The sequence below is a fragment of the Pseudopipra pipra genome, chromosome 5, assembly GCF_036250125.1.
Source record: "Pseudopipra pipra isolate bDixPip1 chromosome 5, bDixPip1.hap1, whole genome shotgun sequence".
NCBI classification, from domain to species: domain Eukaryota; kingdom Metazoa; phylum Chordata; class Aves; order Passeriformes; family Pipridae; genus Pseudopipra; species Pseudopipra pipra.
This window is the reverse complement of record NC_087553.1, coordinates 4,603,159-4,630,697: the sequence shown is the minus strand read 5'-3', so window position 1 is coordinate 4,630,697 and position 27,539 is coordinate 4,603,159. Positions and strand designations below refer to the sequence as shown.

Genomic DNA, 27,539 nt, shown 5'->3' with positions numbered 1-27,539 from the left:
CTGTATGGGGGTACCACACTGGTACCACACCCTTCTGCATGTCACAGCACCAGGACAGGGCAAAGGCCATGTAGGACACGGGCAGAATATTGTTTGCCTGCAAGAGAGATCCAATTTTTGCAGCCCATGGGATCTAGTGCTACGAGCAACTCTGGACTTGGATAGTCCAGCTACAAGGATCTACTCAGTAAACTCTCAAACAGGAAGATTTCCACTGTCTCCAAAGCAGTCCCTATAACTGATAATTTTGCCAGAGACCCTTATCCTTCCTCTCCATTAGCTGCATAACACCCCCACACTATGCCTGTGGACTCTAAAGGCAGGAATAATACATTAGTTAATCATTAGAGACATTAATTTAATTTTTACTTGTCATGGTATAACTTGACATTTTCATTTTCTAGTCTGTATAATTGCTATAGAGCTATTTAACCATGCTGCCAGGGCAGAGTGGACACTTTTTTTTTCAGTGGGATACAAAAGTATAGGGAGATCAAAACCAGACAAGCAGATGGCCTAAACAAAGCAGGGTGCTTAGGGCTATTCCCGGGGTATGACTTTTATGCACAAAAACTCATAAGGAAAGATTTGGAGCTAAGCAAGTTTCCTAATGCTTTGACTCTCAAAAGCCAATCAGTGGTGATTATTTATTAACTCACAACATCAGCAACCATATGCCTATTAAAGATATATAAACTTCTTGAACAAGGATCACTGCTACATTAATAGCAGCATGCTAGTCCTGCACAAAAAAATTTACATGAGTGAGCATATTCAAATATATTCATCCCATAAGACAGCACGCAAGCATGCCACAACAACGGAATGGCTGATGCATAAATGCTTCTCCCTCCCAAGTATCTTTGGAGAATGATCTTAAAAAGAGGCTCTTGGCTGAGGTGTTGGATTGGGTCTCCAAATCTGGATGGAATCATTTTACCAAAAATCTCTTCAACAAACTTAAAAATCATTTACTGCTCCAGCAGTAAAATGGGGAGTTAGAAAAATGGCATAAAACCCCATTTAATGGATATTTTGCTAGGGTGTATTTGCACCAGAAGGAGTGCCAGCACAGGAGAGAGAAGTCATAGAAGTACAGCAGAAGGAAATCCAACTTTTCATAAAGGGCATCAAATAACGTGGTTCTTTTCTGCGTGTGTGTATACACACAACCCCTTGCATTAATTCCTGGGAGTTTGAAGCTACCAGCAGGTTTCTCCTCAGACGCTATACACCCCTCTCAATGCTGCACAGTGTTGCTCTCTTCCAACAGTCAGCAGCTCAGCTCTGTTAAAAGAGCATGCATGTTATGTTGTTTCTGCAGGGTTTTTTGCCACACTTGTGTTTTGTTGCAAGGCTCTCACCACACAGCGGTTTCTTATTGTGGAGTTGTTAGTCATGGCTTACATGCAGTTTCTCTTCTGTGTTTTCTTTAATTGTAAGGCTGTTTATGAATGCTGCATTCTTTGCATTCATTTTATTTCTTACAAAAAATAATAAAAGAACTTGGAAGCATTTATAATACAAATGAAAAATTAAACAAAACACGCTTGGGATGGAAAGAGAAAAGCAAGCTAATTTTAGGTTCATTGGAATTGACAGCGCCCCTTTAAGACAAAGCTAGAAATGCTTCAAACCCAGCAATACCATAAATGTCCTGATGTTTTTGCTTCTTATTCCTCTCCACACTTTCCAGGGGAATTCCACAAGGGATCAAGCTTGAATCCCAGATTAAAGCAACATGGCCTCCTTTCCCCTCTGAATAAAGGTGAGTGTATGTTTTGGAGATTTAAAACCCTAAAGTGAAGCTTTCCAGAAGGGGAAAAGACTGGCTTAGCACCACTGGGACTCCCACACTGCCAGTTCTCTGTACCCTGCAGCACAGGTCTCTTGACCTCCCACCTCAGGACTGTTTTAAAAGTTCCCATCAAGGCAGGAAGGATTCTATCCCTCCACATGCTTCCACTGAGGACTGCTGGTGCAGGAAACTGCTGTTAACTCTGGGCAACGACCAGGCACATTAAAAAAATAAAAAGCACTCGGCTCTGGAATAATCTCCCAAGAAACAGAAACCAGCAAGTGAGCTCCGTTTACAAGGTTCTTCACACTTAATCTGGATGCTTCTGCCACAGTGACTAGACGGCAGTCAGGAGCTAACAGATTTAGGGTTCAACTCACCAGCAGTTTACATCAAAGACGACAAGTGAAGTGGCTCTGTGTCATTCCAATGCAACCCCAGTGACAAGAGGCTTAAGTTTCCTACAGGTGATGAACAAAGACAATGCCAGAAATGTGCAAAGCACAATCTTCATGATCCAAAGGCCACAGCTGTCCCAGCTGGATCAGTAATGGGGTTTTACTCTCCCCAGTCCAATATATTCCAGATGAAAAAACTGCATCTATATTGTGCCCAGCCATGGTATAAGAGCGACTCTGAGACTGGGCTTCCCACCCATCCAAGTTCTCTGTTTGTATAATTGCTTTGGAACAGGCCTGAGATTCACTGTAAGAAATCTCTGGGATGCAGGCTGGAGTAGATGTGTTGAATTCAGATGAACATTTGAGGATGCCCATGGAAGATGCCACCTTAGGTAAGAGGCAGGCATAACCAATGTCTTTCCAGCTCATGATTTTCATCCTATTTATCTAAAAACTGGATATAGCTCACAATCATGAAGGAGCTAGGCCCAGTCACTTTGCTAGAGTTAACCAAAGTAATGGTCACTGAGGTTGACAGGATGGCTGGCTGGGATTTCCACAGTCCAGTCAGCCTGTCAGTAGATTATTAAGAGTTATAAATTGAAAGACCGAGGCACTGCTCAACAGAGGAAGCAGATGGACCCTGCTCTGCATAGCTCATAACGTAAAAGTGCAAGAATAGCCCATGGTAGAACACAAAGATGCAACATCAATATTAAATACTGCAGTTGGATTTTAGCAAACAGTGCCACTGTGTCAGCCTAATAATTTTTTTTTTTTTAGTAGTGGGTTGGTATTGATTACTAGAGGACTAGCTACCCAGAAAGGGAACGACACATAAGGTGAAAAGCAGACTAGGAGAAAAGGCAAGCATATAAAGAGAGAGGAATGAGGTTTAAGTGTCATAATGTCAGAGAAGAGCAAAGAGGGGTCTAGAAGAAGCCAATCATTTGAGAAAGAGGCCAGTCCAGGTCCCACTAAACTCAGTGGGGATTTAAGCACTCAATTCAGTGGGACAGGGATTATTCTCAGAGTCACTAATTTGACATTCTGGCCACCTCTCAGTCCCTTTGTCATATGAAGCTTTATTGTATTTTCCTACTATGTGCGTCAGTCAGTTTTGTTCCACAAAGATCCTTCCAAAGCAAACATTTTTATTGCTTTCTGCTCTGAATGTGGCTTAGGGTGAAGGGCTTTTTTTCCCGTCTCACTACATACTCTCAGTTCAGTGCATTGAATATTCTAGTAACTAAATAACAATCTGCTTAATGCTTCAAAGTAGCTTTCCATCTGCTAGCCAAAACTGTAGAATATTCAACAGGTGACAAAGAATTAATAAAAGGAGCAGCATAATTAATAGACACTATACAGGAGAAAAATGGATCCTTGGCAAACCTGAGAGAGTTGTTGCTTCCTCTTCCTCTGGTTTCCTGCATTCCTTTAATAATAATAATAATAATAATAATAAAGAAAAAAAAAGAAAACAATTGGTGCCCTTAAAACACAAAACCCACAAATGATACATATAAGCAACAATGCACAATCAAGAGAAAGAAGCTGTTAATAAACTGCCTTCAGGTATTATAAATGACTTAGTTTAAAGAAACTGCCCAACTGAGAGCCCAACTACCTGTCCTACCTTACTACTCATGTTCCCACTTGGGACAGACAACTTTTTTTCAGTATGTAGTACAGATAGGGTCACAAAGATGCCAAACCGACACAGAACCATTGGACTAGTTCCCACAAAATCAGAGTATCAAATAATACTACAAACAGACATGTACAAAGATTGCTATGAAACACTCACTAAAAACTTAAAGCCTTTAATACAATTATTGCAGAAAACTAAACAAATTTCCTTTCTGTCCTCCTTAATGAGGGTAATAGAACAGAAAGCAACAACAAGGGACACACAGAGATGTTGAAATAAAAAATGTCATCTCACTAGCTGTGTGCAATCAGGTCTGCATATGGTGAAGTTCATCAAAATCACTTGTGGCCTGGAATTTATCACACACGGGAAAACCAAAAACCAGAACCCTAGCCTACAATGGAAAAAAAAAGTACTCAAATGATTTTACAAACAGGTCTTTAGCTTTCCCTACCACCATAACACCCCAAAAGCAAATGCAGTCAAGATGACAACACTGCAGTCCCAATGTAAAAGTTCTCCCCTATGAGGTGATGCGTGTTCTGTGGCATGTTGAGTTGTATCATCTCACTCTGAACATCAGTGCAGACTGTTGGTGGGGTTCAGAAAAAAGGCAATAAGCAAGAAAAATCAGTTGCTGTCACGAAAAATTGCTTCATCTGTACAGAAAATTATGTGCAGTGTGTCTTATTATGACAATGGGCGGCAGACATACAAAAGATGCCAACCCTAAAGAGAGAAGAGTAATTAGTTCAGAGGAAGAAATTAACTCATGCTCATGGTTGTATCAAGAGAAAACTCTGAAATCTTTGCCCATAAGATCCACCTCCCTAAACAAACACACACGTTCCCAAGATAACATGCCCTTCAGAGATAAAAATCAAACATACAAATCAATGTACACGTGCAAGGGGGAATGCTTTGCACAGGATCAGAGCGTGCAACATGTCCTTTCTTAGCACTGATATTTCTTCTGTCTCTCTTGTTGAAGTTTTTTGTTGAAGGCGACAAAATAAAACCATGAAGCCTCTAGCACATATTTACTGTTGCTGTTATAGAAGGCAACCCATCTTATTTTAATCTTGTGTATTATGAAAAAGGAAAAACCTATTTTCTCTCTGATTCAGAGAGTATTAATAGACACAGGGAAGGGTTCTCATATAAATCTCTTAAATGCTGTATCCTCTATGGAGTTCCAAGGACTTTTTACTACAAGGTATCGGCTATGGCATAAAATAAGCAACTAATGACATTTTACCAGATGAGACAAAGAGATTTGCTTTAATAAAAATAGAATAAAAAAAATACGGACCCCATCAAAAAAAACCACTAACTCGCTCTGTGGCAATATTAAGTGTGTCCTCAGAGATAAGGGGTATGCAGATAGTTTTAGAGGACTTCCACCTATCTTAGCATTCTTCATTATCACAATATCTGGGCAGTTAAGAGTCTTTGCACTCATGACTTTTTTTAATTTTACAGAGGGGAAACTAAAACAAGATGTCCAAGGTCACACAAGGCACCAAGGGCAGAGTCTTGTGTGAGAGCCAAACTTGCTTCTCTTCAATCTTCAGTAAAAATCTCCATTTTCCAAACACTCCTTCGGTCTGACATTAGTCTAGTGGAGATCAGATATGCTGCAAAACTACCACAGCATACCCACCAGGGCCAAAGAGCAACTGGTTTTTGACTACACACTTAAAATGTAGGAAAGTACATTCTCCAGCTCCCCGCTGATCCTTTGTTTACAATGCCCCCAATACTCTGTTCCTAGGTAATAAGTGGATGATATAGACAAACAAGTATGTTTAAAAGTAGGGGTAACAGTCCCTCACAGAGAAGTGCAGCATGAGAGAAAGGTATGTTTTATCAGAAAATTATTCTTTACTATCCCAGAGATTTAAAGTTAGGACTACTTACACTGTATTTCTATACTAAAGGAACAGGGCTGACTGGGGAGAAAGCAGCTTCTTAAAACAAGAAAGGTTGTGTGAGAAGGAAAAGGGTGCCTTTATATCACCCCCAGAAAAAGGTGTTTGTCTACATAATCTAGCTGTGCTGGCCAAAGAGGAGTCCTCCTATGCAAGACTGTAGCAAAGAGGGATCTGCATTCTACTCTTCTAAATTCTGCACTTCTCCGTTTTCCAGTCTCTGGATCAAATCAGCTCAGCATAGCTGAGACCCATTTGCTTACCAAACAGTGAGAAATAATTTATTGCACAATAGGAAATTTTTCTACTAATTATCCTCATACTATTCCTGTTAGCAGTTTCAGAGTGCTTTTAAACATCAGAAATAGTGAAATTTCTAATAGGAAGGCACTAAACACTGCCTGAATCCACAGGGTGTACTTCATGTTCCAGCTGAAATGTTTGTCTCTAGTTCTCTCTTCGCTTGGGCTAACTGTTGTTTTCAGCTGCATCTGTAGCATAGCTAGGTGAAGATGTATGGGTTAGGACTGAACTCTGCCTTTATTTTGGTAAATGCCAACAGAACATCACGGAAACAGAAGGAGTAGAGGCCTGACAAGCTATCAGCTCTGTGTATGAACAGAGAAACTCACCGTATCTCTCTGTTGCACTGGAATTAGTGAGGGTTCAAAGAAGTTATTATATTTCAGCTAAGTTATTATAAAGAAGTTATTATATTTCAGACAAAAACAGCGGTAAGGCTGGAACCAAACAAAATCTCAGACCTAGAAAACCCTCAGACTTTGTGGGTCGAAACCCAATCTCCACACAGTACCACAGCCTGAACTAGAAAATTACTACCTTGCCTTACTTCTGAGGTACTTTGGATTTAGGATGAAAACCGTGACTCAGATGCATCTTTAAAATAAACAAACAGACAAAAAATAAAAGAGAGGGGTCTATGTAGGAACTGAAAAATCCCATATTAATACCTCTTAAACCTCATTACTCGGAATCCAAAAGGTGCTGAATTATTTCTATACATGGTATCAGGAACACTACTCCCGGAATATCATCCTCAGTGCTGTTGTCTTCACTTTAAGAAGGATGTCTGAAGTGGGAAACAGTTCACAGAGATGATACAAACAGAATTTAAAATCTGGAAGCTTAACAGGAAGATTGACAGCTTCAAAAACCTCTCTTCCTATCCAGTTTAGCTGAGAAAAGGTTAAGAAGTGACTATCTAAAAGCACCTATATCAGGAGTAGTCTTTTGATAATATTTAGCAGGAAAGGAGATAATGAGATCTAATAGTTGGAAACTGAAGCTTGACTAATTCAAACTATAAATAGGACACTTAAAAAAAGCAAATAAGGAGGATAATTAAGCATTGAAAGAACATCTAGAGACCTTATATCCTCCCCATCACTTAAGTCTTTTACATAAAGAGCAGAAATCTTTCTGCACCTGTTGTAGCTCAGTTACTGGACCCAAACACAGCAGTTACTGCATGAAGTTCTGTAACTGAAGTTATACCAGAGATCATTTTAGGAATTCAGAATGGTCGCTCGTGGCCTAGCTATGAATCTATGTACTTTAAAAACAGTGTTTTTAGCAGTGTTTGGTTCTGCTGGTTGATGACAGTGTTTTGTGTCAATATTAACTGCATAGTGAGCTACAAAATACTACACTGACACAGACTACAACTAGTAAGGCTATGTAAATGTGTTCCATGCTGTTTATGATCTCAGACATATAGTTATATATAGAAGGCTATTTCACAGATATTTCATGATTAATCATCTGTGCTTTTACACTGCAACAAGTCAGACTGGTGTGGAAACACTAATGCGAAAGAAGCCTTGCAAGTTTAAAAATGTGCCAACCAAAAGAACAGGAAAACCAAAACAAAAATCAAGGTGAAAAAATATCACCTAAAAATACTGGATAAAAAGTCTTCACTGAGAGGAAGCCTTATAAGCTCTACATTATCTAGCATGCTGGTTAGCTGACATGAAGGAAGTAGGTAAAACAACCACCACTTTCAGTATCAAGGGTCTCTGCCTTCCTGCCTTATGCATCTTCCAGACACAGCAGGGAGTGCAATAAGTAACTGTAAAGCCAGCCGTGATCATAGCTGTGGAGGGGACAGACAGTAGCTCCCACAGCAGAAGTAAGCAGTAACAATTAATGCAATGAGGAATAGACCTGGGAATTAACAGCACCTGTGGGGAAAAGAACTGCTGGAGAACTGTTTCTGTGTTGGGGCTTTTTTGTGTTTAAGTTTTGGGCAAAGCACAGAAATGCTCTGTGAGTGTGGCATTAAGTCCTCCCTGGCCTAGAGGAACAGATCAGCAGCCACATCTATGTGCCAGCCAAGCTGGGCCTGGGAGCTCATGGATACTCAGGCAGTGACCAGACAGGGTCAGAAATGTCACAGTGCCAGATCCCACTCCTGTCAGAAAGCAGAGAAAAGGTATAACCCAGGCTATGCAGGACCATGCAGAATGCTGCACAGGCAACGAACGACCTCGGGGCAGAGCAACTCAGTGGCCAGCAAAGGAGTGAGCACAGACTACAAAAACGCTTGAAACAGTCTTCATACAGAAAAGGAGTGTGTGTGTGTGTAAGACAGCTGAGGACAGCAGTGAGAATGTCTTGTGATAAACATGGACTTTACTCCCTTGTCCCCCTGAAATCCCAAAACCATTTCTCAGTTGGCAAAACACAAAGTTTTGCTTGCTCCTGGCCCTCTTGCTCACTGTTGCTCAAGTAACCCAGGAACGCAACACCTGAAAAAAGTTTACTTAAAACATTTCTATTTCCATTAGAACTGCTTCTCCTCCAATCAGGAAAATTCCGCTCTTCTTGTCCTCATCCTATCTCCCTAATTCACTTCTCGCTTGCCAACAGTCCTTGGCCTTTCCTATTTCTCAAACATTAAATCATCTCAGCAAGAAGTACCTGGTTCTCACCTTGCCCCTAGCTCCAGTTTTTGTTTCAATGTCAGTGATATGTCCTCCTTCCTTTGCAGCATCCTTTTGTGCTCAGCTAAGCTCATTCTTCCTCCTTTCCCACTGCCTCTGTTAGCCCTCATGCTCTATACCAAAGAGCCTGGGCACCATAAGTATTTGAGAACATTAGCAACCTGAAAAATACCCACAGCACAATACATTCCACTCGCCACAGATTGTGAAATTGACCTTGTGTCACAGCACATAACCAAGCAATTCCTCTAAAGTGGAAGAAACATAGGACTTCCTGTCAAAATAAACCCTCCATACTCGTGCCTGTCATGTTTGGCAAGGGGATGGGAGGGGGAGATACAACGTACTGTATTTAAGACTAATTTCCTTTAGCTAAAAACAGTAGCTAGGAAAACCAAACCAGCTAGATCTTAAAAAGAAAAAAAAATAAGTATAAAGCCAGGGACTTGCTCTCTTCCATAAAACCAGTGATAACTCCTCACCCCGCCCTGCCCCCTCCTCAGTCCAAGAACTGAAGACGCCTCTGTGCTGACACTCACGCAGGTGTGCTGGCAGTCTGATCGCGTCCTCATCCATCCTGATCGCTTGAGGCACTGGGACATGTAGTGGTGACGAAGTGTAAGTCGGTACCGGGCTCGCTGGAGGTGTGTACGAAATTCTTTCCTGCTGTTAAAAAGAAAATGGGGGGGGGAGGGAGAGAGAGAGGACAATGTGAACTTTGGAATGGAGGTGTGAAACCAAGGTAGAGGAGGGAGAAGTAGGTGGAAGGAAGGAAGAGTGTGAGTGTGTGTGTGTGTGTGTGGTGATGGTGAGCAGCACTAGTGATGCACCTGGCTGCCCAGGGAACCACAGAGCACAGCACACTTTGCGGGCAAGCACTGCACAGGCTAAGTGCTGCCCCGTGCTGCAGCCAGAGGCCAAACAGCTTTTAGGGCGATGGGTCTAATTTTCAAAAGGTCCATAAAGTTTCCAAGGTACTTCTCAGAAATTTGCCAAGGGAGGAAAGGGAAGTGACACATAAGTGGGGAGACTCCGAAGGTTTTATGTCAGTGAAAATCTGACAGCAACTCCATGATACAACCATGAGTACCACTGAAGTGCCAAAACCACTACACTAACAAATCAGTTATGATCTGAACAAGTTTGTTACACATTTAACACTACTCCTTCCTAGCATTTTAAAGACATTAATAAATTACTTTTGTCTTTGCTGCAGAAAAATATATCACTACAAACTACTCTATTTACCATCAAGTAATGTAATACTTCTGTTTTTGCCTAACCTGGTTACTACTATCTTCTTTGAAGTAATTTAACTTGCAACCAAATAAGTAAGTTGGCATACAGAAAGCAGCTATGCAAGGACACTCACAGAAGCATATATCACAGAATATTCTGATTTGGAAGGGATTATTAAGTCCAACTCTTAAGTGAATGGCCCATACAAGAGATTCAACCTGTGACCTTGGCATTATTACCATCAAGATTTAACCAACTGAAGTAACCTCAGGGTCAAATAGAGTCAAAAGGCAATTTGTGAATGTTGCATTAGTTTCATAACTATCACAGGTTTTTATTTACAAAAATGCCTGTCAAGAAATCTAGACCAAAACTTCATGAGATCTGAGGGAAAATTCTTCCATATTCTAAGCCTGTACTCCAATCACAGCACAAATTATACCCTTTGTAAATAAATATAGCCACAATTTTACAGGAACATAAAAAAAAAATTATCATATGATTCCTGAAAGGCAATTCATGCTATTCTCCAAAACCATGCTTCTGAAATTCAAGAACAGCAGTGCAAACGGTATGGATTTACATCTCTGCATGCACAGAAGCAGGAGGAGTAACCTTAATTTCTGAGCATCTGCAGGACAGTATGAGTGCAGCTCCTTACCCTGACCTCAGTCTCTGGCAAATGGAAAAGACAAATTTGGTGCTGGTCCAAGAGAAGGTAACTATTTCCATGACAAACCACAACATCATCACAGCCATGAGACAGGGAAATAGACTGAAGCTGATAGAGGCACCTGCAGAACGTAATGTTAGCACCCTTACCCCCAAAAGGACGGGGAGGCTTGTAAAAAAACTCTTTGAGGTAGATTAGGTGACATGTCTAAAACTAAATGTAACATGGAGCACCTAGAAAGTCTTGCATTTTTCAGCCACCACTTCAAAGCAAGCCCAGTTCATTCTTCTGCAAGGTGCTGCTAGCTGCTTACTGCTCAGGGCTCAGGCAGAACCAGAAGTTTAGCCTCAACATCAGGGGTTCCATTTCATTCCCTGATCCATTCATAGCCACATGGCAGAGAACACTGACAACATGTGGTGAGCAAACCATTATAACTATTCTGGGTTTAGATGGAGTGAAGACAGGCCTGTTTCACTCCACCATCGTGATGTTATTTCTGCAAGGACAGTCTCTGTGGCTTTTAGCTCAGTACTTTTTAACCAGAAATAGTTCAATCTTATGATCCTGTCTTCCATAAACTCAATTTCTTTCTATTTATCACTGTCCAGGCAACAGCAATCCATTAGATCATATGAATTCAGCTTTTTGTAGGTAACAAACATGGATGTTCATTGTGACACAATGAAAGACAAAGTTGTGGAGCTACAAAACATTATTCTGTTTTCTGCTTATGTAATTCCTTCCCCGACCCAAAACAGCTGCCTCTATGCTTCCCATTCCCGCAAGGTGCAGCTCTCTGTGCCCGTTCTGCAGTCTCACTGTTCATTTGCACTTCTCACCCCAGAGGACAGCACCAGCAGACTGCAACGAAATGAGGCACTTCCCAGCACTTTCTGCTGCAATCCACAGTTCTGATAATCGAACCACACTGCTCCTTTTTGTTTATTGAGATATTTATAAAAAGAGGAACGCTTCTGAAACACTTCTGAAACACTTGCCTCTGCAAACAGGTACTAGAGGATAGGTGGGAGACCTAAGTCCTTTTCCTCCCTCCTGAAGATTGCAGGATACAGTCCTGTATTCGGTCCATTTTATGCTCACAGAAATAATGAATCATCGCTTCAAAGACAAAGGCTAATTGGCTTCAAAGGGCCAAAGCAGGTGAAAAGTGAAAACAAAAAATGAAATTAAATCTAGAATCTGTGCACTTCCCTCAACACCCAGGAGGCACTGGATCAAATTAAGATATTATGCTTCCAGTACCTCCCTTTACTGATCAACCTCCTAAAGGCATACCATAACTTGATTTATACCATGACAGTTTCACTGAGATTTACTGTTATAAACAGATACATTTCATTAATTTTTTCCTAGTATTCTTAGGAACAGGACAGTCAAAACCCGAAGATATGGAAATGCTTACTTTTTCCATACACCTTGGATGTCCACAGTAATGTGTGAATTAGTAGTATTTACAGAACACAATTCACAAGGCACAAAGGGGAGTTAGCTATCCAACTTCTATTAGTGCCTTTGAAATGCCCTCTCTTACTAATCTTGCATTTTTTTCCAGCACCTTCAGCCTAAGTATCAAAGTAATTTACAGACATTAAGTATTTTTCTTTTTATTAGACACATGGACAACCTGAGTTACAGCAAGTGCAAAGCTCAAATGAGCTAAGTAATTTCAGCGCTAAGCTGTCTTGAAAAAGGACAGCCATGTGCCTCTCAAGGGCAATACATTTAACAATTGCATGCTGAAAGAGTTGCCTTTGTAACTGTCCTGGACAGATTTCCAAAAGGTGTGGAATGGTAATGGCACAGGGAGGTCAAGGCATCTCATGGGAAAAATGAGCTTCATGCCTGTTTGCAGCACAGGGCAGTAACGTGGCTGGAAGCAGAACTGCAGAGATTAGTCCAGTTCTGCAACCTACCTCTGTGCATCAGCCACACACAACTCCCAGCCTACACGGACACAGTCACATGTGTTCCTCCACACTTTTTGAGGCTTTTTAGAGTCATATTTCCAGGAGGTAACTGTTGTGCTCACACCAGTGAGAACAGATTTGCATTAACCTTCACAACTCCAGAACTGCCCAGTGCTTCTCTCTGTGGGATCTATCAAACAAAAACATAGCTGGCATCTCATGCTTCTAAGGTTACGCAACCAGACACTCTGCTACTAAGAATTTTTCTGAAAGAGTTTCCTAACTAGTCAGTTTAATATTTCTCTTTGCATTAAGGCCAAGAATGGTAGGGTTGTTCAAGCCACAGCTTGGGAGGAAGGATAGGCAGTGCTGGTAGAACCAGCATGAACCTTGCGTGTACTTGGGCAAACACCCTTGCTGCAACTTAATCTACTGGTAAAAGAAACTAAATCAATACACATTTGGTGTGATCCTTTGAAATGTTTGGTGATGAGTGCTAGGAAAGCACTTGGTATTACCACATTCCATATTTGCCATCTGCCAGGGGACTCTATAAACATTTAAACCTACAAGTGACCAGATGCTCAGTCCCAAACAACTACCAGCTACTAGCAATTTCAAAATAGCAACTCCCTAGTATTTTGCCAGTAGCCACAAAGAAGTGGATGAAAAAACTGGCATACTGATTGCCATCATCATTTTTGATAGGTTTCTTCAGCTCACAGTGAGTCAGGAAAGTTTCACCATGAAATTTCACCTTGACTACAACAACTGAACAGATGCATTAAGTCAACTTTTATGGAGGCCCTCCCTGGGGTTTACTCTAGTGGCTGGTGCTACAAAAGTGCCACCAGGACAACCAGCCAGGTGTGCTGAGACTGGGGCACACCCGATTTAGCAGAGACACGTTGAAACACATGGTTAAGAATCAAAAGAATGTATGCTTTTGTTCTCTTTGTACTAGAAAAGTACAAAATACTAAATATCCAGCAGCTGAGAATGCTGTAGATCATCCTATCTAAATCAGGAAGGTAACTCAAAAGCTGTATTGATCATGACTATGTAGTAAGAGTGAATGTAACAGTTGACTAGACTCCCAAAGTCATCAAAGCACACACCAGTTTCAGTTTGAGGAATTGTGGTTGATCCTTTTCAGATGAAACTTACCTGAAGAGGTTTTTTTCTGTTTGGAACACAAACAATTCATATTGCTAAAATAAAACCAGTAGTAATAATAATAATAAAAAAATCAAAATAGCAAAGTTTAAAGGCAATTTTAAAAGAAGTCCAACAGTTGAGGATGAGGGAAGCTGCAAGTAAAAACCGCTTCAGGCTTTTGCTAAAATTACACCCTTCTAAACTCCAAAGCAACAGCCTTGCAATCTGATAGTCTTTTTCTCCCTTTACTAAGTTCACTCAGATGCCAGGCACAAAGGACATATATGTTTTTGTAGAAATGAAAATAAAATATGTAAGAAAGTCTGCTAAAACAAGCTTTCTTGTTGTCACAATGACACGACTACTTCAGTAATTGGCTAGGTGGTATACTAAAACTACGTTTTTTAATTGATAAAGCAAAGAAATGCATTACCTATGCAGCAGTTTTCAGGAAATCAAAACAGACTATGTCGCCTGCAAATACCCTGTGCTGGGCAGAAAAGGCAGCTGAACCCAATCACCTCAAAGAAACTTACTCCTACACTGCATGTAATGGGACAAATTAACCAAGAGGGAAAGCTGACACATTTGGCCCCCAGGGTGCTGGCGTACCTGTGCCACTCTACACCTGTCTTATTGCATTTGCTGTCCATCTTTGCTTCTACAAACATCCCAGACTCCCTCTGCTCCCCAGAGAAGCAGGCAAGGTAGAGATACAGCAGTTTGCACTGTGGTAACTTCTGGGCAGCCAACAGTAGAAGTGGAGAAAGTTACTTGTTGTGTTCTCACAGGCCATTCTTGCTTACTCACAGGACAGTGGAAGCAGGACAATGCTTTGAGGGGAGTTTCCACTTCCCTGGGTATCATCCCATCACCTGGCTCCAACTCCTCACTTGTTGGACATACGTTTAGAGAGGTGAGCAGGTGAGGTGAGCAATGTTCTGGTGCCCTCTTAGATTTCTGGGGAAGCTCTAGGCTTAAAACCCCCTGTGCAACATGCCCTTGGCTTAAGTAAATCCAGGTTTGAAACATGTGGTTGTAGCTCTCAGGACTGTGGAAGCTGGTGTTCTGGACACAACACTCTATATCCCAAATCACAGAGGATGTCCAGCTCTAAGAGGACATGGGACCAATCTCTTTTGGCAAGCACACTGAGGCAAGAAAAATGAAAAGACAAGCCAAGGGACCAGGAGCTGGGGGGAGCTCATAGTGGTCTGGTTTTCCTACTGTGGATCCTTACAGCAGTATGTGTCTCGAGTAGGGTAGAGGAGAAGAAACAGCCTTAGAGAAAAGGGTTGTTGAGAGGAAATGAGGTGTTTGCAGGGCAGATTCAGAAGGCCCTGAACATGTAGGCACTCAGCAGGGCAATGCCAGCAAACCAGCCACAGAGCAGCACAGGGGACAACAGCAGCAGATTCAAGTAAGTTAATCATTAGGGAGGCATGCGAGGGGAAGCAGAAAGGGGAGGAAGACAAGCAGTGTTCACCAATGGTTTGTATGCAACACTATAGCTGGATATGAAAGTCCAAAAGACCACTATGAGACGAGTTTGAGGGTCTAGCACAGGGAGTAGGAGGGAAATCAGAGCCCCTAATAGACTATATGGCACATTTGGGGACTGTGGTCAATGTTATAGCTTGCATACTCCAACTTCTGCCAGGGACAAAGGCTCAGGCTCCAGAAAAAGCAAATTACAGCTCTGCAGTACCATGGTATGTATTAAACTCTCCACTTCTCTCCTTTCCCCCAGTTGCTGTCGTCTTCTTAATTTCCATGGCAGACATCTCATTTTTTATCCCATTAATATAGCAATTCATGTCAAATCTATAACAGCATAATCAGCACATTATCAGTAATTAGAGAAATTGAAACAAACACAGCTCTCTGGAATGGACCTTATGCAAAGCAGCACTGGGAAAAGATTAACATCTCATTTCCTGCACACTGAGAGCAGAGATTGTCTCTGTAACCTCAGCAATTTTGTGAAGTTGAGTTCCTCCCTGACTCCTTCCTTCATCCTGTCCCTCCTGGGTCAGGGGCAGGTGATGGTTACCCTCTCATGTCTTGATCCTTATTTAAGTAAATAAAAAACCAGCATGGAGGTGCAATGGTGCATCACAAAGGGAAGGGGAAAGGAGACAGTGGGGAAGTTCATGCTTCTCCCATAATGATTACAGCCACTGTTCTAATTAAACTAAAATTATACAGACAACAATATTGATGCACTCAAGTGTTATGGAGAGGCAACCTGAAGAGATCAATGTTGTCATTGAAAATGCCATGATACAGTTGCATTGCTGTAAAAGCACTCCAAAATATTTCAAATTAGCAAATACCAATGAAGCAAATAAATAGTTGAACCACATGCTCAAAAAATATTTCTTCACTGAGGTCACTGCTAATATGGGGGAATAGGGAATAGAACAGGCTGTGAGAAGATACTATCAGGTAAAACTAGAAGATAATACTAAGACAAAAATCTTAGTACAATTCATGAAATGATTAGTCATTTATATGTATAATAAAGAATTTTATCCATAGATATCTCAGCTAGGTAGCACAAAATACACAAGAGGCAGATTCTGATTCAGAATTTAGAAGTGGAATCATCATACTCTAAATGGGAGTAAAGCCTTATCTTTCCACCCACCCTTCTTCAACAAGGCACCAAGAAGAGGCACTACTGCTTCAAGAGACCTACTACTTCAAGGCAGAAACCAGCCATGGATTCAACTGCCTGATGTTAAGAAACGACCTATTGCCAGCTCTTTTACACGTGCAACTCCAAAATTTGTGTTATGTGGTTGTCACTGCAACACTCCTCTGAAGAGCTTGCTACTGACCTTTGTTTAAGCAGGGCATTGAAAAAGCTGGGCCACTGCTGTGATCCACAGGGTTCCTTTGGCATTTATCATGGTTTTGTTAGTACACTTGCTTCACACAAAGCACCACAGAAGGTTTGAGACAGACAGACAGTTGCACAGCTAGGAAAAGTACTGTGGCCAGCGAGTAAGCGGTAGGGAAGCAAGGAGGGCAACACAGAAGGACCTTCCAAGCTTGGATAGCTGCGCCTCAGGGATAGTTCACTGCACTTTTTTGTGTTCTTTTTTCTAAAACAGGGAGGGCTGGAGAGCCTCATCTCTGTACCATATGGTAGTTGTACAACCCTGCCTGCATGCATGGGAATTAACACTCTGAACACCCGTTACCGGAGTCATGTGCTCATTTCAGTGCAAGATTTCTGGAGGCCATGAAACTGAGATGGGAAAACTAAGGGAAACATGGTGTACAAGGACCTGCCCTCTCATGTGTTATGGGAAAGCTCCTCTTCAGCATCTCAAGGCTGGCCTGGCAGCACAAGTGTTCTTACTTGGTTGCATTATGAAGCTGTCAAAATACTGCAATTGCTTACTATGCATTCAAACATATTTTCAAGCACAATCATCACTTCTAGTCTTTCTATCAGGGATGTGCATTGCTTTCTGAACATTTTTACTGAAGCTACAATTACTGTGAACAGAATCCTTCACAACAGAAGGTTTCAAATATTTACATAACACAAACCACAGGTGAGAACTGTCACATGGACAAGGTCAACTCATTCACTGCCCTGGGATATCTATGTGCCCATCAATTAAGTAGTGGAAAAATCATAGGAGAGTAATTCACATAAAAGTCACAGGTTCTTTTAATCCTCAGTCACTGATGGAAACAGAATTCCTGTGGAGTTACAACACCCTGAAATACACATTTTAAAAATACCATTTACAAATATAAGAAGTGACTCTTCTTGGTCCCATTGCACACCTGGACTCTGCTCCCATCTGTACCTGCAAAACTCTCACGTTTGTGGGGTTTTTTTAAACCATGTTTCTGATTCTGATTTACATTAGTGTGGAAGTAAAATTCACATATGGACCTCAATATTTATCTTCTACAGTTCAGTAACTTAAGTCTACTCTCTCTCCTTATCTACATGAAATCAGTTTGAACCTGAGAGTCGACAGTGTGTATACGTATATGCTTATTTGGAAACAAATTGCATCACGATATGCCATAATTATCTTGTATCTGTTACCATTTGAAAATGGCACACCCAAAAAATCAGCTACTACACCAAATTGGAAAAAACTCGTTTATGTGTGATCATGTAGGTGCCTTCTCAAAGAAAAGTCATCCACTGCTGGAGGCACTGCAAAAACAACCCTGATCGCAGATTTGGATTCTGGTATTGAAGACCACTTCAGACCAGAGAACTGGTGTACCTACTTGCTGTCCTGTGAAACAACAGTTTAACCTCTCAGGCATCTTCACTACTTTCCTCACTGGCAAAAAACCCCCCACTATTGGCATACACAGCACCATTGCATTTCATCACGCTTCAGAATTCTGGCAGACTTTCCATGAAAAAAGGACATACCAAACACACAGCAAAACCTGGGGGTGCCATGACAAGGTCTAAGGTTACACCTTAGAGTTGCTGCTCCTGAAGATTCAAGTGGTGCAACAGTAACCAAGCAAACACAGCATGGCACGGAGGGTGCTATATCCCCTTCTTCAACAACACTTTACAAGTAGGTAAAGGCTACTTTCCAGAGGGAATCTAGGCCAGCCTGGGAATAGGAGAGCTATAATAAGCGCTGCTGGTGAAAAAATGAGCAGATCCACTTGAGTGCTCAGGAAAACCGAACAGCATCCACAACGGGAGAAAGACAGCCAAATAAAATACCCATTCTCAAAGACTGTCTTAATAAGCTAGTCCAGAAACAAGAAATGATGGATGTTTGCCACTATAAAATATCAGAAAGATTCAGATTATTTGACTCCCAGCGCATTACACGCAGAGGGAGTTCCTAGAAAGGACCATACTTGCACTGACCTTGACTACTATACAGAAACTGGAAATGGAAGAAACAACAAATTACAATCTTCCTCTCCTACTATTCTTTCACCTACTTCAGCTACTTACTTTAACATGAATGAAATAAGATCAGTGTGACTATAAAAGGAAAGTCTAGCTGAAGAAGGAGAGTATATAAAAACGCCTGGTAGGATTTCACTTCGAAAACTGCATCCTGCACATTTCCAGGCACTTCATTCTGCATCATATATACACACACACCCCATATGTGCAAGACAGACAAGTTTTACAAGAGTGAAACAGTCTAGCTTATAAGGAAGAAATAAAGGAACTACAGAAATGGACAGAGATATGACAGATACAATCCAATATCCAAAGAGAAATAAAAACAGAGGAAAAAGAAGGTAACCTGGAAGACATTGCAGAAGGATAAACTAATAAGAAGCTGTGATTAAAACATTAAGATGCATTGGGAAACCACAGAAAGAAGCTGAGTTACATAAAAAGAAACAAAATCTGCAGCAGGTCAGACTGGACAAGAACTGGGTTACTTTTTTTACAATTTATTTAACAAGCTACTTAGCAGCTTTTGGAAGGTCTCTCCAGTCAGCTGTCTATGGGTATGAGAATGCAAACTAGAATAAATTGAACTTTCTGCTGATCAGTGCATCAGACATGAAAATATTACTTAGAAAAAGTAAACAAACCATCTCGGGGATAGCTTCAGGCACAGCAAGATCTTTTATTTTCTCTAAAATATAGTTCTTCCAGCACAGGGCCATCAGGATTGGCAGAACTTTAAGGAGGGTTTTAAAATATATTCATACAGAAACAGCTGGTGATGGTACTGCATATCTGATTCAAAAGAAGAAGAGATGTGCTCTCAAACGTGTTTGAAAAGAAGCTGAAGCTCACGAGCCAGACATACTTTTAAGAAGGGGTATTGACAGGAGGAGAGCTTAGCCTGAATCAGACAATATGTTCTGTATTCCGAGGACGATGACAGTGTCGAGTGATGGCTCATATTAAATGCTTTCTCGCCATTAATGCTGTACACTGTAATAATCTGACCATTACTATTACCAAATCTGCAATGTCCCTGCCTGGAGCTAATAAGTAATGAACTAAGCGGGTGAATATTCTGTTGCGTAAGGAGACCTATTAGCAATCCTTTCCCAACCACTCTGAAAACAAGAGATGTCTTCCAGGTATGACCTATCCTGTGACAGGGTACATCCCACACAGTCCTTATTCCTTCAGTCTGGAAATTCCAGGGGCGCTCCCAGCACTCAGAAGAGGAATAAAAAGTGGATCACCTCCTGAACAGTGGTTCTGCACAAGGCTGGGCGGCAGATGTCAGACTGCAAAGGACAGGATAAAACAAGCTGTGCAGAAGAGGTTTGAAGAGAAATAGTAAGAAGGACACAGGTCTGTTCCCAGTCCTGCTACTGATGCTCCAAAACAAATTGTGGCATTACCACAGCGCTCATTGCCTTGGTTGTGACAACAGGACAATGGGATAATGCTGAGCCCACAGGTGCGTCAAGCCCTGTGACAAGTCTCAGTTTAGCTGCTTTCCTTTTGCCATAGCTTTTCCTGTTTGTTAAGTTCCCCAATTGTTTTAATTGTTCCTTTCAACCTCTGCATCACTTTTTGTTCTTCCTCAAATTATTATTTTGTTTTAGCTCGTAATCCCAGAGCATTGGTTATGATGTTATTCCTAGCAGAACAGAAGTGCTTAAGTTTCACTCTGGCTATCTTTGGTTTGTTTTCACAACTAAGCATTGCTGGTTCACATCTGAATGGACACTGCCGTGAGAGCCACTCCACCCTTACCATAAGACTGCTTCTGACCTTCAAATATTGCTTCACTACATAAGTGGGAAGTTTGGGAACCGAGACAGCTGAAATAGAGCAAACTCCAGACATTTTTAAGAAAAAGAGTAAAGTGCTGGTCTTGAACTCATTTTAACTCAATCTGAAGGCTTGTTCGTGGTCCTCATTACTACACTAATTTTAAATAAGTCCTATAATACCTTTAGCACTTTTTTGCAATAGAGAGAACTGTTATTACACTCACCTTTACAAGTGGAGGAACCAAAACATATGCAGATAAGGTGGCTAGCCCATTCAGGTGACAGAAGCTGAGCAAAAACCTACTTCGACACCTTAGAAAATAATACTCTCTCCCAAGAACTCTACTGGGCTTCACTGTTAGGACTTGACATTTATACAGTGACTGCACTCAGAAGCAAACTGAAACACAGGGCCATTGTCCAAGGCATTCCAGAAATACCAAGCAGAAGGCAGCCCTGAAGAGCTCAAAGCCAAAATAGTTAAGATAGTGAAGCACTAGAGGAAGGATCTGTCTGAATCTTAGTTTACAGTTAGGAACAGAGGTGCAGGAAGAAGCAGCAAGTTGCCTAAATCCCATTTCGACCCTCTGCCGACATGGCCATGTTTCTGGGATTATGTTGCTGCTCTAGAAATAGAAGAAATAGAAAGAGAAAAGTACAATGACATGGACATCTTGCCAGAGCTCTCAGAATGCATCATTTCACTTTGCAATTGAGCATTGGTTTTAAACACACCCCCCCATGGGAACAACTGATTTCTAATGCTCCTCTTTGTCAAAGCATTGACTGAAATCTCTCCACTCACAAGGGGTAGCAAAGATGGATGGCTTGCATCGTAAGAGAGCTTCAAAATCATTCCAGAAACACATCCCTCCTTTGCCACAAGAATCAGGATAGAGGCACTCCAAACCCTTCCCATGGTTATACATGGCACAAATCCATCTAGGAAGGGTGGATTCCTCACCCGACCCAACTCACAGCTAAACAGTCTAAACCAGCAAAGCTCTCTGCTGGTACAAGCAAAACAGGAGGGCATCAATCAATCACCCCAGCTACCCAAGCAGGGTGCTTTTAACACCAGAGCTGAGCTGTGAGACTGTCAGAGGAGATGGGGGAAGGAAAAAAACCAAACCTGCTTACAAGAAGCATGAAAAATGCTTCTTCTTTTCCTATAGCCAAGAAGGTGACTGAGACAATATTCTCAGCATTTGAGGACACACATGTTCCTTCCAGCAAGCAACCTCCAAGCCCCTTTCATCATGTGCCCTCCCCCACAGTCCTCCTCATGAACAGCAAAGGCTGAGGTTTTCATTAGGAGAAAATTAACCTGAATTTTTTTAAGCTGGCAACAAAGACATATGACTTTTCCTGGCATTTCGCCTGTTTATACAGGACCTGCCAAACTGGTTATGTGATTTTTATGCTGCTTGCTTTTCCACAAAGTCCTTCGAAAGGCAGAATAACAGAAAGCAACCAAAGAAAAACTTTAGTTATACAGGTCCAAAGATCAAACCTTGGTAATACAGTTGGAAAATCAAAAATCAAACACAATCTTTCTAAATTTCTTTTTACTATCCTAAGACCATAACTGTTTACATTTATTAAGTATGTGTTGAAGTTGAGCAGTTGTTTTCAGCAGCGAAACGCAGACCCATTCAAAATCGTTTAACAGCTAAAGAGATGTTATGTGGCAGATAAAATGGGAAACTGAGGCACAATGTAGTGAAATGAGCTGCCCAAGGTAGGCAGAGCCAGGCACAGAGATCAGGTCTTCTAAGCAACCATATGGTTCCCTGCATGGTCATGCCACTTCTACATACATGTGCCTAATTCCCAACCAATGCTGGGATATGAATGCCTTAACTCTAACACCAAACAGTTCAGAATCCTACAAAATGATGCTGCTTTACTGTCCTACAATACACTAAACAGAAAATAATTCATCAGTCACAACTGCCTGCTGTAAGTCCACTGCCAGAGGCCTGAAGACCAGAAGTGGTAACAAATGTTATAGCAAACATTTCCCTCAATACATGCAATCTTGCTAACATCAAAATATTACACCAAAAATAGCCCTTTCAATTGCCACACAGGTTTAAATGTTGAGGGTTGTTGGTTTGGGTTGGTTTTTTTTTTTTTTCAGAGTAACTTATCTAGAGCACAACAGCAAACTGTGCTGCTACACTTTCCAAGTAGAACACTTGGTCTTTGATTCAGAAAATTCTGGTTTAATATTAATTTTCCTCTTCATGTGCAAAATAAAATGCAAGTTTAGCTTTCTGTTTGGAGTGCTCTTGTCTTGATCTAACATAAAAAAATTTCCTCACAGAACAAAAATGCTATGGGCATGAGAAAAAAAAATTAAAAAATAAAAAGTAAAAATCAATTGAGTGTACCAAACCAGTCACCCTACCCACACAGCCTGGGGTGCCCCACTGTTTACTCAGGTGTCTCTATCTTCTCCAATGGCACAGAAAGCACAGCCTTCCCCTTTAACACTCGCGTATTGCTCCGCTCTCTCACCCTTGAGGCCACCTAGCACACACGGAGTCTGCCTCTCAGATAGCCCTGGTTTAACTGACATGGTAAATATTCATTTTCACTGGGCTGTATAATAAAGGATGAGATAAAACCTTGAGTAAATAAACGGGCAAAGTTCGAGCATACAGCTGCTCCTCACAGGCTACTTTGAGCTGACACACCTGCTTCTTTGGCAGCTGGTTTAGCTCCCTAAGGTTTGGGCTTTGCAGGGCTGGGATCATTCTGTCAGCCAGAAAGATCCCAAAGCGATTTACAAACAATTTATGAGGGATTGACAATCTCACTGCACAACAAGTAAATGGGCACCACTGCTTACACACCTGCAAGCAAAAAAAAAAAAAAAAAAATCATTCACCAGAAAGACAGCTGTTTGAGAGTCCTTAGAGTCAACTTAAATGAGAATGAGCCCTCCTGACCCTGCAAGCCCTACAGAAACACCACCTCCTATGGTTGTAAGCTGCCCAAGCTTGTCCAGGTCCCTTGGTAGCCACCACGGAGGAATTCATGGAGGCAACAGTAATATCAACATACATAACCACACAGTGTGTAAGAAAGGATCTCTCAAAACAGACTGGATGCTTACAGCTCACATGGATCAGACTTCATGGACACAGTGAAGCCATCCTACAGACCCCTCCTCTACAGCATGCATCCTTGGACTGCTTTTAGGCTAAGACATATAAGACACTGATGGCAAGTGTGATTCTTCACACCAGGAAAATCCAGCCTGAATTAGACAGAACAATGTACACTCTGTGTGTGATAGGATGACATGCATGCAAAAAACTGCATTCATTATGGAACTAGAGACCATTCTACTTGCCTCCTGCCTGACAATCCTGTGCTAAAATTACATAACTTTGTAAGCTGCCATAAAGAAAAAAAAAAAGTATTTCTTTATTTATTTACACCAAAAGCTTCTCCTCTTCCTATCTCCATCCAGACTGGAATCCTAATAAATGATCCAAGGCCCCAGAGTGGAAATACTAAAGCTACTAATACATTTAAAAGCTGGGTAAGCCTGGTTTGGATGGAAATGTGAAACTTTTTATTGGTCTAGTTGATGTAGGTGAAAGAGTGGACAGGCTCTCAAACAAAGCTCTGCTATCTTTCAACACACACACTTATGCACATGCACATACACTTATGCTATATATGCATATTATTACATATCTCCATTGCAACTTCAATCTTAACATTAAGATTTATAGTATTAATCAGGAACCTGTGCTGGAACTCATCTCAATCTGCAAGTGTGCAAAAATAAATGCAAGATCTTAACACTTGATGTTGCATGAACTAATCTGAAACTGTGAGCAAGCATGTGCATTCCTAACTGACACAAGGAACTACAGGTTTTGCTGAACACTGAAAATTGCAAATATGGAAAACAGAAATACTGGTATCTTTAGTGAGCAGAACTACCTGCTCCTATTACTTGCAATAGGTAGCTGGTCACACAGTCAGTGATACCTTGCAGCATGATAATACCCCTTGCCATAGCTAAGCCTGTAATTACAGAACAGATAAAAAAAAATGCATCAACCCTGTTGGGAGATGCATATACCATCCTTGGCACATCAGAATTTAGTATCACATGTACACAGAGCTCCTAGTTGGGAGAGAGAATGAGGAATCCTGTTACCAAGAGACAGGTGAGAATTCAGGGGCACAAATTCTCTAATGCAGGGAAGAAAAATGGGAAACAGAGAGAGTCACAAATACAGCAGAGAACATGAAAAAGGATCAGATCTCACTGATGAGAATGGAAAGGAAACACATGAGAGCAAGTGAGAGGAAACACCACAAGCCTCTGGTTTTTAGAAGCAGCACAAGCTCTTATCTTCAAGGTTTAACTATAAGAGCTGTGGAAGTCAGAAAAAAACATAAAAATCTTCTTTTGTTAAAGGTCGTGGGTTTCTTTCCCACCCTCTATGGAAATACAAATTCTAAGGGCACTAGATATGCAGATTTCAGACAAAACTGCAAATCCAAATACCTCAACAAGTCCTAGAGAACAGTCCTAGAGATCAGAGAGCTAGAGGGATTTTTCACTATTCAGAATACCTACAGGTGCCTATTAATACAACAAAGACGGTAGGGTTTTTTTCTAAAAGAAAACCATCTTATTCCACCCTCGCACTCTAGCAAAAGTAGTCCTTCTGATTAAATCAAAATTGGAAGATTTCTTTTGGTCAGCAACACCAGCTGCATCTGAAACATTACTTAGAAAAAGCCACCTCTATTCTTTACAGAGACACAACTCAACACTAATCTTGTAATACAGCTCATTGCTATGCAATGGGTCATCTAGAAGTTTTTTTGCCCTGTATTAATTCAAACTAATTTATCTCAATATGTGTGAGAACAGACACTGCACCAAACATACAGCATGCCATTGGTCTCAAAAGTGGTGCATCAGCCCATAAAAATCACCCAAAGTGATCACCCTGAAGCCAATGTTGGCTAGTAAATTTTACACCTGTGTTAGTTAATGGGTGTCAGTTGTAATATCTTCCTTTCAATTTACACTGGACCATAAATTCCCGTCTAGTCAAAGGTCAAAGTTTAATAAACAATCGCAGGAATTTAACTCCTGTTCCTTACCATCCTGTCATCAGGAGTTACAATCCCAAAGCAGACTAGGCAAAAGGGAATGCCTGAGTGATCTTTACCTGCTCCAGAGCAAAGTCCAGGAGCTTACTTGAAGCCACTGGGGGCTCAAACCCAAGAAAAATTGACCCTCAAGTTAAACAGAGGTATTTGATTAGCTACACACAGTGACTGCATCAGCAGGTGCAGATTTAATGTAACTAGGATGGCTTGCACTCTAACATTTTCGTAATAAGTAGTTTCAACCACTGAAACTCAAGACGAAAGCAACACTCTAGTAGAGATAAGGATGTGCATACAAACAGAAAAGGGGGTAGTGGGGAAACTGGAATTATCAGGTATATATGTTCCCCATATGCACAAATTACTCACAAACTTCTACCAGCCAATTTGTACAGTGATGAGGGTAATCCTAGGCACAAGTGCTTTGTTCCCTGACAAAGATTTACAGAGCAATTTGTATCATTAAAGAACATTATCATCCATATAACTATCTTTTTCTTTGTATCTTTTTCTACCTTTAAATTTCAGACACTTGTTTCAGAGAACAAGAGAAAAGAACAAACAAACAAACAGCTATGTTCACTTACACTGACAAGATGCCAAATCTAGGCCAACAGTAATCCTCAGCACCCAGCAAGACAGGCTGCATTTCTAAACATATACATAAGGTAGTAGTTGCCCATGCTATCATTTAACCACACCAGTACAGGCAGCAAAAGCCTAAATAAGCTTTGATGGCTGAAGAGCAGGGCCTGAGTGAGCCTTCAAAGCAGAAATGGTAAGGCCACAAGGATCCCCTCTGCTCTCACACTGCACTTGAGGCTACGATTCCCTGATGCATCTATATAATCTTTGGCCAAAACACTAACCCAGTCTTTAGAAAACTTCAGGTCTATATAAAAAAAAACCACTCCATACCTGACTATTCCCTGTGATATAAGAGCCCACTAAGGATGATTGTACAAACTGTAGGTGTCACACACTGTTTCACTTGCTGTCATTCAGCTAGACTTCAGAAATATAACTCTTTATTCAAAGACCTTTGAAGCTGGGGGGAAGGGAGGAAATCTTCCAGGAAAAAATAAGCAAACAAACCAGAAGTTATATCTTCAGTTAAATTTTACTTGCACTGACATAATACCTCCTTCACCATTGTAAACTCCTGAAGTCTACCTGAACCTTGACCTCATTTTCTTCAAGTTTCATGCAGAAAACAGGCTTTCAGAGAGCTTGGACTCTTCTTAATATCCTTATCATGGGGATGGCTGTTCACACTTCACAGTTTGCAGCTCCTGAAGCATGTGTCTACTGTCACCCACGGTAAGTTAAGATTTCAGGTGGGAAACTAGCAGCAAGGGCAGACATCCTCAGGAAGCAAAAGATGCTGTTCTCATGATGACATCATTTGTAATGAGAAGTCACAGGAGAAATTTCCTGCCTCTCTCAACTATGTCAAAGCAGAATTTTATCAAGGAAAAATCCTGACCAAAGTTTCTCCTCAGAGGTTCTATGGAGGAAATATTACAACATATTTCCTTTTAAACCAGTGTCAGCTGCTCCTGTCAAACTGCAAACATCTGATCATGGACTCCTTAATTAATGTTCAGCATCAGGCAATCTGGGATGCAACTAAACCATTGAACAAGAGAATGGCTTCAGCACTGAAGGAAAAGCCTGTTGTTACATGATAGGTCACAGCTACTTCCTTTTAGACAGCGCTGATAGAGCGAGCCAGCCTGTCTCTCACTACAGTCATTCCACTGACACCTATATTGGTTGCTTAATCCTAGCTCATGTCCTGCACCATGTCCTTCCTAGCAAAACATAAAATCAGCAGGAAACAGAGACAGTTTAGGGACTACACGCTGCTGCTGAGTACAAGCCTGCTCATTCACCACAACAATTAAATTTAGT

The 27,539-nt window shown here is 41.2% G+C and overlaps 1 protein-coding gene across 5 annotated transcripts in view; it reads right to left on the bottom strand.

The window, feature by feature from the left end:
* LOC135414010 (transcription factor ETV6) overlaps positions 1-27,539 on the bottom strand; it is a 130,136-nt gene that overhangs the window by 78,526 nt on the left and 24,071 nt on the right. For 4 of the 5 annotated variants that reach the window (XM_064654235.1, XM_064654233.1, XM_064654234.1 and 1 more), the window contains one exon: positions 9,290-9,416. In XM_064654235.1, the coding sequence (XP_064510305.1) occupies positions 9,290-9,326 (37 nt within the window). In that variant the 5' untranslated portion in view covers positions 9,327-9,416. The remainder of the gene's footprint in view (positions 1-9,289; positions 9,417-27,539) is intronic. The other variant, XM_064654231.1, reaches the window with a different exon arrangement.